This window comes from Pseudonaja textilis, chromosome 2 (genome assembly GCF_049901715.1).
Source record: "Pseudonaja textilis isolate UNSWEBS1 chromosome 2, rPseTex1.2, whole genome shotgun sequence".
Classification (NCBI taxonomy): Eukaryota; Metazoa; Chordata; class Lepidosauria; order Squamata; family Elapidae; genus Pseudonaja; species Pseudonaja textilis.
The window spans coordinates 62,902,281-62,914,694 of record NC_141991.1 but is presented as its reverse complement, the minus strand read 5'-3'; the positions used below and the strand labels follow the sequence as shown (position 1 = coordinate 62,914,694).

The 12,414-nt window shown below is 39.1% G+C and overlaps 1 protein-coding gene and 1 long non-coding RNA gene across 5 annotated transcripts in view; one reads left to right on the top strand and one right to left on the bottom strand.

Annotated features, from left to right (window-relative positions):
- Positions 1-12,414, top strand: part of LOC148126881 (uncharacterized) — a 45,329-nt gene that overhangs the window by 29,698 nt on the left and 3,217 nt on the right. The window lies entirely within an intron of this gene.
- Positions 6,273-12,414, bottom strand: part of SLC38A3 (solute carrier family 38 member 3) — a 61,929-nt gene continuing 55,787 nt past the window's right edge. For all 4 annotated transcript variants that reach the window (XM_026725622.2, XM_087924089.1, XM_087924091.1 and 1 more), the window contains 2 exons: positions 12,125-12,228; positions 6,273-11,440 (listed from right to left, as the gene is read on the bottom strand). In XM_026725622.2, coding sequence (XP_026581407.1) covers positions 11,336-11,440; positions 12,125-12,228 — 209 coding nt within the window. In that variant the 3' untranslated portion in view covers positions 6,273-11,335. The remainder of the gene's footprint in view (positions 11,441-12,124; positions 12,229-12,414) is intronic.

The window sequence follows — 12,414 nt, the reverse complement described above, 5'->3', positions numbered from 1 at the left end:
CCCAGGTTCGCTTTCTCTGGCCCGCTCTGTGTTTTTCAGACCAGCTGCTGCTCCTTCTTTCTGCAGTTTGATGCCTCTTCTTCCGCTCACGACCAGGGTCAGCCCAGGCCATCTGTAGAAGGATGCTCTGTTCCTCAGGAAGACACAAGGGTCTCTCTGTGTGATTGCAAAAGCTGCCTCCGCCCCCATCTCACCACCGCCGCCGCCTCCTGCCTCCCTCTCTCTTTCTCTTATTTTTGTTCTGGAAATAATGTTGCCTTCCTTTAAAAAGAGTTTTAAGTAATGACTCCGAATGATTAATTGGTACATTGAATCAAGCAATTATGAAGAATCATACTGGCTTTGAATCTGGTGTTAATTAGCAATGTCTTGTTCTTTCCTCCACTCAGTGATAAAACGTTTGGCTTTCTCTCTCCTGGAAGAGGAGCGAGGCAATTGCCCTAAACCAATTGGACATGACTCGTTTGCATGGAAAACTTGGCCTCGTTGGGTTACATATTGTCTGAGGAACTATTAGCACTAGCCAAGCCATTGTAATAATAAAGGTGTGCAGGACGAGAACCAGAAAGACCCAGGTCTAAGCATACTTTCAGCCAATGTTCACTAAGTGCTTTTGGCCAAGCACTATTCTCAACCCAATCTATAGGATTGTTATTGTGAGGGAACATCGGAAGAGGAAATTCTATGTATGCAGTCTTCAGCTTCTTCAGCTTCTTATATTAAAAGTGGGGAGAGGAAGAAGGAAGGAAGGATTATGACCATGCTTAAGACCAGTTTATACGTAGAGGATAATGAGTCAGCTCCAAGCTTCATTAGAAGAAATAGATTATCTAGATCAGGGTTGTCAAACTCATGGCGTCACAACAGCATCACATGATGTATCAGGACTTTTCCCCCTTCGCTAAATTGGGTGGGAGCGGGGCCAGCACATGATGCATCTGGCCCACAGGCCACCAGTTTGACACCCCTGATCTAGATCCATTCATTGTGGTTTTAGCCTAAAGTCTGACATAGTAACAAGCTGGGCTAACTCTCTTGATTTTTGTTAGATGAAATAAGGCGGTAGTATGTTTGATTTCACCATTCACAACTTTTGATACTGTCAATCTTGCTGGACCTTCTTTATGAGATGAAGCTGAAGATTCGGTGATGTAGCAGTTCTACTTGTATTGCAGGTTATTTCTGCTCAGCCTGGTGGCATGTGAGCTCTGCAAGCTTTCACCTTTCTCCTTTTTAAAATCTACTGAGATAAATTAGCTAAGCGCCTTGAAAAAGATGTCCTCGGTATCAGAATGACACATAGTTCTATTTTATTTTTTATTTTTTGGCACTGACTAAACTTTGAAATAAGCTGGATGACAATCCGTACTGTGAAATTGAATCGTGAAGTACAAAGGCATTGTGGATCATCTTAGATCATCCTTTAGATCTTCTTAGAGCATCTTTTATAAGTGTTGACTGGTTTTTCACTTATGGTTTTCCTGAGAAGGAAGCCTGTTTATGATATACATGGTCTGGTAAACACTCTACACCATTGGATGCATTGCCCTGTTTTGTTATATATGAAATTGACATGCAAATCACACAGTCAGCCAGGTGTTCAGACTGGGTTTGGCATTTTTGTCTACCTACTGAGTCCTTACCAAGGACCCGGGATAGGCAAATCTGGATGTTTGATGGTGTTACAAGATGGAAGCTGTTCCAAGTAAAGCAGTCTTGTGCAATTGACTGATGGCAAATTTGTCAATGCCTATGGTGTTCAAATGGGGCTCCAGTTGTTCTTATTGTTATAATAACATTATTATTATTATTATTATTATTATTATTATTATTATTATTATTATTATTATTATTACATTTATAAACATAGGACCAGCCCTACTATATCCAGTCAAGGCCCATCTTTGTCCAGCTTTTTGTTCTTCATAATGGCCAAATACTCACAAGCATGAAATAGAAACAAAACTCCTTTTTATTGTTATTCATGTGGAAGAGGTAAATTATATTCTGTCTTTTTCCTTTGCAGTCAGAGTGGTATATGAGAAGGGTTTCCCTTCATTCCCCCCAGTAATGAGAAAGTAGATTAGCTTATGAGAGCCAATTTGGTCAAGTGGTGAAAACAATAGGTTAGAAACCAGGAGACTGTGAGTTCTAGTCCTGCCTTAGGCATGAAAACAGGCTGGATGACTTTAGACCAGTCCCCCTCTCAGCCCATGATGTCGGGTTTGTCACTCAGGTGACAAACTAGTCAGTCAATTCTTGTCACAACTAGTGGATTAATACTCAGTTGATCTCCTCAAAAAAGTAGACCCTACGCTTGTGGGGAAGGAAAAAAATTGTTAGGTTGAGAAAGTGTTTATGGCCTGCTGTTCAATGAAATCTGTGGCTCAGTGGTGACTTCAGCCTGGTCCTTCCAGTCCAACGCTGCATGATACGTTCACTTTCTTCTAAGCCACAGGTGTCAAACTCGATCGCATTGCATGACGTCATATCACATATCATGACTTTTTTTGCCTTTGTGAAGCAGGGGTGGGCGAAGCCTGTGCGTGATGCATCTGGCCCATGGGCCACCAGTTTGACACCCCTGTTCTAATCAAAGTAATTTGGCTATTATTTGCAATTGTGTCCCATTCGAAGTGTTGGCGTTTACCTTAAAAGCAAAGGTAGAAAACTGGTTCAACATTGTACCATCTTCCCCATTTTCATCAATGAAATTTGGCAACAAGTCATAGAAAACCGGTGGTGACACAATTTTCTACTGGAAATTTAGTGAGAAACAAAATAAGGGGGAGGGTGCATTGAGCTTTGGAATAGGTCAAAACATACCTAAAACAGATCATCATCATCATCATCATCATCCAAAGCCAACCTCCCTCAGAAAATTGTGGAGCTTTACAAAATTGTCCATTTGCATTTTGCAAGGTGTTATTATGCCTTGCTTTCTTACGTTCTTGAACCATCAAACATGGTATTTAAGGATGCTCCCAACCGCAAAATAAAATAAAATAAAAATAATCAAAGCCTTCAAAATGCCTGATGAAGCATACTTTCCTATAACAATCTATTTATGCAATAATTTCTTAGAAGAGACTTCTTGTAACAGTGTGTGTGAAGTGATTAATGAAAGAAACGATGACAACAAAGCATTTCTGCTGGAACTGAAATGGAGTATTGGTGCCACCTACATGGCAGATAAATGAATATTTCATCAATCTATTTTTAGGGCCAGATTTCCAAAGAGAAGAAGATGCCAAGTTTACTGAGCATCTTGTTCCTGCAAAGATAGAGTTAGCAAATAAGTTGCCGATTGTCAGCTCTTTTGAAAAACTTTATTATTATTTTTTATGCTTACAACAGGAACTGAGCTACTTTAGGCAGGTTTCAAGGATACTTTTAAAGAGGCGCATATATATCTGTAATTTTGAGAAGTGGTTGTGGGTATTTTCCCACAAAGTAACCGCAATAGAAGGGCTAATTTACAAAAGTGTTGCTATGGAGGGCAAAACCAGTCAGAAAATACTCATTTACCATTTACTCCCCATTGTCTTCTAAGCTTGAGCAAACGTTCCTTCTCATGCAATGCATCTTTGTCTTTTTTTTTTTCCCCTTAGGAAATTGAGCCACTTTCTACAAAATATTGGGGTACAGACACTTTTTTAAAAAAAAATGAAGTTTAGGGGGGTCCTACATAGCTTCTTACAGGTAATTTTAGAGAAGAAAGATGCTCAGATGATGACTTCTTTACACTACTTTGCTATATGTCATTTTAATGTTATTCAGTTACTCTAAATAAAATTAAAGCCAAATGGAAGAAAGTTCTTGGTGCATACTTAGTGCATGAGCTCAGATTATTGTTATAGAAAATTTGGACCCTTCATTTCATTTTAAGAAAATGTGCTTAAGAATGACAGAAAGATCCTTGTGACTGTAGCTATTTCTTCCTCCTCCTCCTCCTCCTCCTTCTCCTCCTCCTCCATTTCTCCTTGCTTGTTTTTGAATTATTTGATGTTTTATGTGTTCTCCTTTAATCACTGAAATACCATTTTATAAATCAGAGGTGTGTTGCTTAGGTCATGTATAGCTGTTGTTTCCATCTGTAACCTTTTGCATGAGCCAAGTCATGAAAAACTGGTTGAAACTTGATACATGGAAGTGTGTTCATCATAATTGCAAGCTAAGGATGGGAGATGAGGACATACACGCAGGGGGGGAAATGCTGTGATGAAGAAGAAATTATATTCTCTCATCTGAATGCCATAGCTCAGCCTCAGAATCCAAGAACAGGTTGAAAAATGGGACTGGAGAAATTCCTGATTTCTTTTTGGGGGGAGCTTCTGCCAGTCAGTTTTGACCAAGAAATAAATTCTCTGATATGAAGGCAGCTTCCTACATTTCTGACTTCAAAACACACCATTTTTTTTTTATAAAAGTGGCCTTGGCTGGGAGTACCCATTTTCATTTGCATCAGAAAGCATACGTAGTTATTTCAATGTGGGTATATGTTGTATCTGTATCATTAATCAGCACCATAACACCTGGTTGTAGAACCTAGTTACTTTATGGACATGAAGTATAATTTTATTCCTAAGAATACTACAGTACAATGCAAGACTGGCATTTATCTAATTCTTGTTAAGTTAGGAGTTATATGAGATTTCCATGCTAGACTAGTTAAACAGGTTAACTGGTTATGAACCACAGAGTTTCATTGTGTCTTGTAAAAAGTCTAGGATGAAATGTTCCCTTTGATTTTGTTTTTTGCATATTTCCAGGCAGCTCATGGTAACTGAAGGATAAAGCATTTTTAAAGTTTTTTTTTTTAATGCAGCCCTCACAGAGATCAAGGTTTGGTTCTGCAAAGCAGGGTTTATTGTTACACCCTCCCATAATAACGTTCAGGTGAAAGCATCAACCACCTCTTGACATAGAGCAGGGCTACCAAACTCGCGGCCTGTAGGCCAGATGCGTTACATGCTGGCCACTCCCACACCTGGTTTAGTGAAGGGGGAAAAGTTGCAGTATGTCACATGACATCGCCATGACGATGTGAGTTTGACACTCCTGGCATAGAGGGTTCACTTGCTAAGTCACTCTCACCATTTGGTGGTATCTCCTAATTTTAAGCGATCTCCACCTATTGATTTTTGTTTATTGGAGAGAAAGATGAGACTAGCTTTAACAGTCTTAATTGAAATACTACTGCTACATTTGCCCGGCCATCTTTCAGTCTCTGCTAAATCATATCTTCCCCTATCATTATTTTTCCTCATTTTGCTAGATCATCCTCATTGTGAGAGATTCTGAGCAAAACAAAACACCCCACTCTCTCACACACACATACAGCCTCAAACAAAACCATTTGCATTGTGTTTCAAAGTTGTGCCAGACACTTCAAGAGAATAAAGTGCTATCAAAGTGCAAAGTGCTTTTATGGACCCAAACACCCTTGACACAAAAATATTATAGGTAGAGATGCTTCAGAAATGCTAGGTTTTGTTTTGTTTTGTTTGCACTGGTTTTGGCAGTCATCTCATGGTTTGTTTTTAAAATTAATATCTCTGGTCTTTACCCAATATGTGAGGACAACATTTCAGATGCAGCATTATGATCATATAGTAGCCAGTGGTGGTATACATTTTTCCAAATTGCACACTAACAGTCACTCATCTCATGTGGATCCTAGTTCTTAAGCATCAAGGAAAGCTTACTGGCTTTTGCTAATACTTCAACTTTGGGGATTTAACCTAAGTTATAAATTTGTTCACACTGAATGTCATTCCCTGAAATAGACTTTCCATGGCAGAGAGAGGAAAAAAACGTAAAAACTTGTGAGAAATCCTCTTCATTTAATGATTGCTGCTAAATAATATTTAAATAATTATTGACCCCCACACTGCTTGTATACATCATCAAGGCACTCAAGATCAGTAAAATAGAAATAAAAGTGCTTTTGGACTGATGTTTAGCAATTTTGAATCTTTAGGATAGAATTCTAGACAAGGTAGACTGTATATTCTGATGCAATTTCATGAAGGTACAAATTAATTGGAACACAAAGAGGATCCAAAAATGACATTTTGGCTTCAATCTTCAGCACTTGCTTCCAAAAATGAAAGTGCTACTGAACTAAGTTACTTCAGAGACATGTGTCTTTTGTTATATGTATACTTTGGTTTTAACTTGGCCTACATTCTTTTTCTAGGTGGAGACCCCTAATCTGGTTCTCAAATCTTGGATTTTCAATCACAGACACAAAGATCCATATACAGGAAAAAGTTTCATGTTTTCTTTATCATTTTTTCAAAATATTTGTTTCATTTCCAAATATAGATCTACATATAATTTAAAACTGTTCTAGAAATAGGTTCTTTCAGACAAGTTCTCCCATTGCTTTGTAACTTGGAACAGAGAGACAAAAGGAACAGGGATACAGAGCGAAGGTAGGACCAATGTAATGTCTACATCATCTCTGGGGGAAAGCAGACACATCCTGTGTTCTTTGGGTAAAGGTAGGACCAAATTGTCCTTTTTCTTCAGAAGTACATTTCTGTGTTGTATATCTTATGACGCATAAGTCATGTTCATACAACATGGTGAACCTGGTTATTAAATTAACTAGTTTTCAGGGTTTTGCACACTACATCGCATCGTAACTGAACCAGTTGACTGGGTTTGCATAACATTCAAGTCACAAAGACCAAAAGCCCAAGGTTAATGCTAACCAAGCTACGCTATGCCTTTAAACCTTTAATTTATCTGCTTAAGCATATTGTGCAATGCACACAGAGACTGAGATACTGATGTTTAACCTACACTGAGCTAGGTAACACAACTTGCTTACTGTTTGCACATTAGAAGGGCAGATATAGGCTACCTACCCTTCCAAAACCTCTGTGGGTTTGGAAATGAAAAGGAGAAAGAGCCCTTGAGATTCCTCATGATTGCTTGCATCAGTCAATGCACCCCTTTATTTTATTTTTTTCTCTCCCATTTCTACCCAGTCACTTTGCTGATAACAGTGGGTCTTTTGGCCCTCAGTCAGCGCAGACTTCCCAAACAACCAATCTTTGTCTGGTTGCAAACAAACATTGGAACCTTATCTCTAGCTCCAGACTAAGTTAAAGAAAATAAATAAATATTAAAATACATAAAAGACAAAGTTATGTTGCCTAATATTGAGAATGACCTGAAGAGGTTAAACAAATGGTCAACTGGCAACAGAGACTAATAAGTAACTAGGTAGTAACCTTTCTAGTACCTAGCATGTCACAAGAATGGTCTCTTGGAAATTAAGCCATTAGGCTGCAACATTTCTTTTGCTCTTTCCTTGCAATTTTCAGATTTCAAGATTCTTTACTTTATCCTACTAACGATAAAGGTTTTTTTTTTTCTGGAAACCCAAGCTGTTGTTTTCAGAGTTTGCCTATTTGCAGGGCTTGACATTAATCTTGAAAGCCCACTAAAACAATTCCTCGGTTCAATTTACAGCTAGCATAATTAAGGTGGATTTACACTGTGTCACTATCTCATGTTCCCCCATTCTAGCCCCTCTTCTGGTTTGAGAAGCATCCATCACACGATACTTCTGTGGGACAGCAGTTACATAAGACAATGCAGTCAAATTGTGGCTCTTCTGTTATTCTCCATCAATATCAGAAACCAGCCAGAAGATTCAAGCTGACTTCCATCATGTTTGGGCTTAATAAGCAGATCATATAAAACAACTTAAGCCAAATGTTTGTAACTGCAGATGTAGTCTTTTCTCATCACGGCTCTTGCAACTGGACATCAAGTTTTAGAAACAGGCTCTACTACCCTGAGTTTCACACTTGGTAGTAAGCTTTCTCTGTAGCTCAGACAAGACTTCTGGGATCCAAACCCTCTTTAATGAGGACATAATATATGTACACTATACAGAGTTAGTGAGCGCAACAACAAATACATTAAAAAAGATCTACTCTTATATACATTATTTATAAAAAGCAAATTGACCAGCCACCACCCCAATACAAAAATACATGTTTCTTATTATGTGCATTACAGTTATTAATCCCTAGAAATAATTATTGATTGACTAAAAAATTAGTTTAAACAACAATCCAACCATAAAATTCAGAGGATACAATATATAAATGAATGAGGCTTTTTTTTAAAAAAATGATTTTTGTAAGGTGGGGAAGAAAGTTGAAGATGATAAAAGTAAAATATGACTGAGATTAAGCTAAATGACTTCAACTCCACATACAGTCTGGATGAATATGGGGGTTAGTTTTTGTTCTTCTCTTCAGACCACCTTCTTAAGAGAGTCACTTAGAAATAAATTTCAGCTATTTGAAGGAAATATATTTGTTTAGGATCACAGATGTGATTCACCAACTTTTTTTTTTGTTATTGTTGTTACATAGAAATAATGCAGAAGAGGTTTAGTGTTTAGCGCAGGTCTTGCTGCACCAACTTCAGTGTGGAAATAAATACTCCACTATTCAAATGTCACTAAAGAATAACTGGATTTTGGGAATTTGCTAACGCGAGAGCAGGAGCAGGGAAGAACTGTTGTCCATGTCCTCCAGCTAGACTTAGACCAGGATTTCAGAGTGAAAATAGCTTGTTCCTGATGCAACAGTTTGCAATGTGTCCCATTTTGGAAGGTTTTTGTGTATGAATCAGTCTTTGAGACAATTCAAAGAATAAAGTTACTAGCTTTTCAAGGTGCAAATTATTGGAAGCTGCAAGAATCACAAGCCACGGCAGAGGGCAGTAAAGCTTCAACTAGTGCCTTTTATATACTGTGACACTAGAATTGACAAGCCACTTCAATGTGTCACATTAACTGAGTGAATGCTACATTCCAACATAGTTCTGTGACACTATAATTATCCCCCACCCTGCAATTCTGCTCCAGTTACTCCAGGAATGCCAGAAACATTATTGCTGAAAGTGCGCAGAAAGTGAATGTGCATAGAAAGTGAGGGATTTTGGTACTGTACCCCATACAGGGCCTACATGAAGTGCTGTTGTGCATAGCTAATAGCAGAAGAAAGCTACAGTCCTTTCACTGCCTAAGTGTTCTAACACAAGAGGTCCAGTGTTTTCCATCTCAGGCATTCCTGCAGGCACCTTATTTCAGTCTGAGATTGTACTCCCAGAAACACAGCTATCTGGTTAACTTTAGCTGAATATCCAAACATCCGACATGGAATGGAAAGCTAAGGCCACCTGTTCCGAGATGCCTATTCCATCATTGTGGTACCTGTATAAGCACAATTCTCCATGAATTTGTACACTACAGGAGAGCATATACTTTTGGAAAATACGATGCAGGAATGCTAAGTTTCTTGATCCAATACAGATCAATATTGGGAGGAAAAGTGCTGCTACTTACTAAGTTCTGAAATGTTCTGCATGGTGCAATTGGGTTTGTACAACACAAAAAAGCATGTTTTTATAATCCAGGGCAGAAAGTGCATCTTTAAAATCTCGACCAGAGTTTGACTTGAAGTGCCATCTATAAGGCAACAGGGAAGAAATGTATTCCATTTCATTTGCTTAGTATTGTTAATGAGTAGTTCATTGCTTCCTATAAAACCAGAGGAGCTACTCTTGTCTGATGAATGTTGAAAGGTATGAAAAATGTTCTTCAGGATTATGACAGAAGAGTAGGACAATTTTGCAAAAATCATTATCGCTTCTTGTTGCATAATAAGGATTATATATTAGGGCTAAGTACTAAACATAATATACATTCAGACTAGAGATGACTGTTTATACCTGGGAACCATCAGAGTACCCCTAAAGCTTCAAAATATTTTCACAAGTTACCGATGCAGCACTACAACTAGCCTCGTGATCTTCCTTCAAATCTTCTCAGAAAGAACCTATTGCATTTGTGTTTCCCTGTTGCAAAGACTAGGCTCTAAGTACAATGTAAAACAGGTATTAATAACAGGGAGGAAAAATGGAATTTTCCAGTCTTGGAATGTTATATCAGTTTTGATTACTATGTTTTTCATTAAAGTCTTCCACAATTTGAACACTCTAAAGTCATCTTAGCTTCATAAAATCCTGCTTGCCGTATGTCATCCATTATTCAGATGACATATACTTTTCTGTTCAAGGCCTTATAATTTCATGTTTTAAATCATGGATGAATCCTGAAAGCTAGTCTTCCCACGTATGATGTCAACTAAAAGTTTTAGTATTGCAACTCCCAGAATTCCCCAGCCAGCATGGTTCATTTGTGTAGCATCAAGTGATGAATAATTTTTTTAACATGTCCAATTAACATAGAATCTTAAAACTGTGATTATTGTTTCCCAGCGGAACAAACAGACAGAAAGTAGGCTTTGAAGACATGAACAATAGGACCATCTCCAATCCAAACTAAAGCTCAGTTCCATATAAGAAGAGAGAGCTACGTTGACCAATTTCCAGTGCCATCATCTCTTCTCTGCTTCAAATACCTCAGAATAATTCAGAACATGTAAATGGATCCTTGGAAACCAGTGCAAATCTTCACCCCATCACAACTGGTAGTTCGAAAGGCCTGTAGTTTGCCAATATGCCCCCATTAACCTGTCTCCTACTCTAAGACCTGCAGCTACCTAAAAAGCGGCAAGGAATTCATTGTAAAGGGCAGACAAGGAAACTGAACCAGTGTAAGGGAGAGAAAAAAGTCAGGCCTACCAAGTGACATTTGAGGAGAATTAACGATCTGTAGTTAGAGCTGGGATTGTGACCAATATTTTTTTTAAAAAAGGAAATAATATTATTTCTTTCTTAAACCCCTTTGAGTTTTAAAAAGCCTTAGCTTTTCATTCTGTAGCCTCAGTGTAATATTCATATAATATAAAGCTTGGCCCAAGTCAACCATTCAGTAGTGAGTGTCAAGTGAGAGCCCTACATCCAAGTTATTTAGCACAGTTGCTCCATTTTCTTCTGGTCCTGCTGACTTTTGAGTCCCCTCAATGTGGGCCAGCTGGACTGGACATATAGAACTGAAGATATACTGTGTATCATAGTAGCTTCCCCTCCCTTTCCCTTGAAGTGGGCTTATTTTTCCAGTTTATGTGCTCATTTAGACTTCTGTTAGCCTAGCCGATCCCAGACTTTGAGAGAAAATCAAATGCCCAGAGAGAAAGTAAGAGATTGGCTTCTGGTCTAGTCCGGCCTGCAGCACCTCTGGCTGTGTGAGTGTGAGGAATAGCACCCGTGGCTCAGAATGTAGCCAGGGATTAAAGAATGATACGGTACTAACACAGGGCAGGGGCAGGAAATGGATCCAAGCCAGTTGAGTCTCCCAAGGCTTCGTTGTGCATCACGGGGCTCCAAACGTTGCCTAGTGGCTGCCTCCACTCTTTAGGCCACCTGACATCCAGTCGATGATGATGAAGCTGAGGCTCATGATCATGAAGAGCACCCCGAGGCACGCAAAGAGGGATGCCTGCAGGGAGAAGAGACAGGAGGGAAGGAGAGTGTCACTCGCAGAAAGGAACCCCCAAATGGTGGAAGCAGAAGCGTATGAATGCGGGTCTCTTTCCTCTCCCAACAACTGGAGCAAGGAGAGTAATCTGGACACCCAAAGTCCAGACCTGGCTTTAATTTGTGCCAGTTGTTGTGCAACAAAATCGGGTTGGCAACTGATTCATAACAGGGAATGCTCCTACAGCTGTATATTGCTATACTTCACATAAGTTACTTCCCCCACCTCTCCAAAAATGAATCATGCAACCTTTATGGCTCAGCAGCATTGCAGCGAGGAAGCAAAGACTCATGCCTTTCTTGAAAATGGTGGTACTGCTCCAGATCTGCTCTCTTCTTAATAGTTATTTTTGAATAAAGAAATATTGCACATCCCCATATGGCACAAGTGATGATGGCATTGATATTTATGATGATAATTTATAAACCATGCCATCAGTTTGAAATCCAAAAAACTATCATAGCTTCCATAAATAACATGCAGGGCATATTCTCCTTGCCCCCTGCCCCCCAAAATACTGTCTAAGTTTCACTCTCAAGTAGATTCTCTAAAGCAGAAGAGCCTTTTTCTCATCCAGTAACCCATCCCTTGGGACTCTTCATGAATAACTGAAGTAGCCAAGTTGGACTGTTAGAGATTACATACCAGGATCTTGGGAAGGGATTTCATAGGTTCCTTGTCTTTGGGCATGATCCGGATGTAGAATATTGCTGGAAAGATGAATATCAGGCAAGGAGCTGAGGTGGCACCTGGGAGAGTCCAAGAGAGAACAGGTTTAGGATCTTCAGAAAATGAAACACTCTGGGCTTCACTTTTGTTCACTAATATATATTCTGGGAAAACAAGACAAGCTCTGACAACGGGACCTCTGGCCTTGCCCCTCATCTCTGGCAGAGTCCAGACCAACTACTGATTTCCCTTCTATGATAGTGTTT